The sequence below is a fragment of a genome, unplaced genomic scaffold (assembly GCF_019419815.1).
Source record: "Pyrus x bretschneideri cultivar Hongxiangsu unplaced genomic scaffold, Pyrus_bretschneideri_v1 Contig50, whole genome shotgun sequence".
NCBI classification, from domain to species: domain Eukaryota; kingdom Viridiplantae; phylum Streptophyta; class Magnoliopsida; order Rosales; family Rosaceae; genus Pyrus; species Pyrus x bretschneideri.
Window position 1 is genome coordinate 1,740,074 of NW_025999788.1, and position 3,014 is coordinate 1,743,087.

A 3,014-nucleotide genomic window follows, 5' to 3' on the forward strand; every position below is an offset into this window, starting at 1 on the left:
ACAGATGGAGAAAATTTATAGTCCTCCTTTTCTCCTTGTATCCATTCCCCTTGCTATGTTGCAGTTGGGTTTTTCCATTCCTTTCTTCTTCTCCTATTTATGTCAGGAAATCATTTTCCTTTTGCTTTATTGCCTATAGAAAATTCTAGGTGAAAACTAAAAGTAAGCTTCTGTTAATGAGATAAATTTTGATAGAGCCGTTCTTAATAAAGGATGAGACTATCGTGGATTTGGGTGAACCAAAATATAAGTTTTATGCTTCTGTGAGATTTGTCGTGCATATAATCAACTTGATAAGGCTAACCCACTAAAAACTTTATCCTATTTGAGATGCTCATGCTTTTATCATAAAGTAGATTAATTAGGAGTCAAAATGACTAGAACTCCAAGTTTCTTTTGGGAAGCTTAAGTTTCTTTCTTCTTCTAACATGCATACCCAACACCTCTGACATTTACACAATCGACTGATACGTACATAACTATTGGTTAGTAATACTTGTTTCAATTTGAAGAAAGTTGAAGTTCTACCATAAAACTAATTAATAATATGAAAAATAGCCTAATTACTTATAACATGCATGCTTCTTTCTTTGATGTCGAATTCATACTCTCAACACAATTTTGTTAAAGGAGTTTTCAAGTTCAATTCCCCTCTTCCTCGAGATCAGGGACAAAGGAAAATAAACCTTATATGCACGGACAATGTACTCACCCGCCAAATACAATCCACATCCAACCCAGCTCAGAACTAAATAAAATTCGAACAATAAATAAAGAAGTCCAGCACAATATACTACAGGCATCAAACTGGATCCATGCCAAAACATTACAATTAAGGTTTGCACAGAGTATTTCTTTAATGTTCTTGTTTAGAGCAGCTAGTTGGGACAGGCTATAGTAATTAAAAACACATAAATTACAACCAAAGATGAATAATTAATAAATTTACTATGACAAAGCACTTGTGTTGTAGACAAGAAGAGCACCCCCTGCAAGAATGCCAATTAGGGTAACTGCCCAGATGGCCAATCCAGTAACACCTGCACTTTCATGCATATTAATTTATTAATTCGCTTTCATAAGCATTACTTAATTACTACATCTGGTCAAGCAAGAAGATAATGCAACTGTGCCTTCTGAATTCTTAAATTTAAGCATATTAAACAATATTCTTATGAAGTTGAAGTTGCTTACCCCCAGCATAGACATCACCACTTGGAGACCAGTCATTTTTGTCGTAAATGGGGCTGCATATCAATTATCAGAAATAACTTAACAGCCTAATTAATTTGAAAATTTATTCATTTTGAGAATGCGTAGACCGTTAGAGGGCATCAAGCAACTAAAAGGATACTCCTTGTCAAATAAAAATAGAAAATATAACAAAACAGAGAGATAGTTTCTTCTAATTGGGAGCTGTTATTAATAGTCTAATTAACGTTCTCACGTTATTACAAAATCCGAAATGCTTGATAACTAAATCGAAAACAACTTTTGAATCTAAAAACCATAGTCTGGGTTGCTTGGGTTTAGAAGCATCCATATATAATACTCTTTCATACCATAGGTAATATTATGGATGCTTCAAAAACATTGAAATAAGAGATAGGTTATCAAGTCAATCAATGATAATTTTAGCAAATATGATTTAGACATTTAAGTTTAACCCTTAAATTAGTAAAAAAGGACTCATACAAAAAAACTCAGTACCACGAAAAGTAGATAATCTAAATCCAAAAGTAAACTAAATAGAGCAGTGAGAATATTCCCACGTATATATATGGCACGAATGAAGTTTGAGAGTTGTACCTGTATCCATCAACATTAGCACCGTACTTGTCTACAAACTGGTAGACACCCTTTCCCTGAATCAAAGTTTAAGGGTTCAAAAATTACAAAGCAGATCGATTGAATATGCATGACGCTGATCAAAGAACAACAAGAAGGAACCTATATATTTCTGCAGATTGAAATGAACATGCATAGATACATATATATAGATTTCTATAAAGGGCATGTAAAGCCCTTAGGTTAGTCCAATTGCGCATGCGTAGCGAACGAAGGGAGTAATGAGTTAGGATTAGAGTAATAGATCACAGGTTCAACTTATTAACAAAAACAAAAGAAAAAACTACTCACTAATAAGTCTCTCATGCAAGCGCTTATATAGTTCATATTGACCTAGTACATGAACCGATGTGAAACACAATTTTAATGATTTTCTTTGTTTGATGTGAAGCACAGTACTTTAGCTATTAAGTAAATGGTAACAAAAATGAAAAGTAAGAAAGACAAATTAATTACCTTACCCTTCCTCCCGGAGGCATCGACACCATCCCTCAAGTCCATGCCGCCATTAATTCCTGCAACACATTTTTATTTTATGTATTATCAAAATCAATCCTAGCTAAGAAAAAGGCCCGTCTATGTAGTTCTATCGAACTTTTTGTTTTTATATTTTAATTGAGATATAGTTTGTTTTCTTCCATGAGATTTGAATTCAGAAAAACTAGATTATCATGCACATAGTGCTACCATAGGGGGTGGCAGTCCTGATCTTCTTGCCGCCACTTGCTTGCACCTTGAATGAAGCAGAAGACCTGGAAAGAGAGGGAAGGCCTCTCACTGCTGGCTTGTCAACAGTGAAAGGAGATGGTTTTAGGCTCACTGAAGAAGTCATGACTGAGGCTGCCATTTTTGCTTAAGCTTCTTTTCTCTGGACTCCTTTTTCTTTTGCTGATCGTATATATAGTGCGGCATCTAAGTCCCTGATAATAAAAACACTAACCATGGAGGAGAGTGGACACGTGGCAATGGTTCATTGGGTGGTTGTGGATATGATATTGCAAAACATTATCCAAAGGGGAATATTTTTGCCAAATTTTCTCCTCTTTGGATATATGCAAATCCAAGACCCCGTCTTTGAATCTGACGCGTGGACTAGGGCCAAATGGGAAAGAGATTTGTGGTTTGGAAGTTTCGGGATTGAACCTAGACGCCTCTTAATTACGGAA

At 35.1% G+C, this 3,014-nt stretch overlaps 1 protein-coding gene across 1 annotated transcript; it reads right to left on the reverse strand.

Moving 5' to 3' along the window:
- Nucleotides 1–771: 771 nt before the first annotated feature.
- LOC103951972 (photosystem II 10 kDa polypeptide, chloroplastic) lies at nt 772–2,752 on the reverse strand. The gene is made up of 5 exons (XM_009363475.3): nt 2,536–2,752; nt 2,305–2,363; nt 1,810–1,865; nt 1,195–1,247; nt 772–1,040 (listed from the first exon to the last, which is right to left on the reverse strand). The coding sequence occupies exons 1-5, from the start codon at nt 2,693–2,695 to the stop codon at nt 949–951; spliced, it is 420 nt and encodes a 139-aa protein (XP_009361750.1). The 5' UTR covers nt 2,696–2,752; the 3' UTR covers nt 772–948.
- Between the last annotated feature and the right edge of the window lie 262 nt (nt 2,753–3,014).

Excerpts from the sequence above, each read along its gene's own strand:
- LOC103951972 (XM_009363475.3), bottom strand. The coding sequence starts at position 2,695 with ATGGCAGCCTCAGTCATGACTTCTTCAGTGAGCCTAAAACCATCTCCT. Across the intron at positions 1,866-2,304 it reads CCTCCGGGAGGAAGGGTAAG|GGAAAGGGTGTCTACCAGTT; the intron begins GTAATTAATTTG and ends ACTTTGATTCAG. Across the intron at positions 1,248-1,809 it reads GCTAATGTTGATGGATACAG|CCCCATTTACGACAAAAATG; the intron begins GTACAACTCTCA and ends ATTGATATGCAG.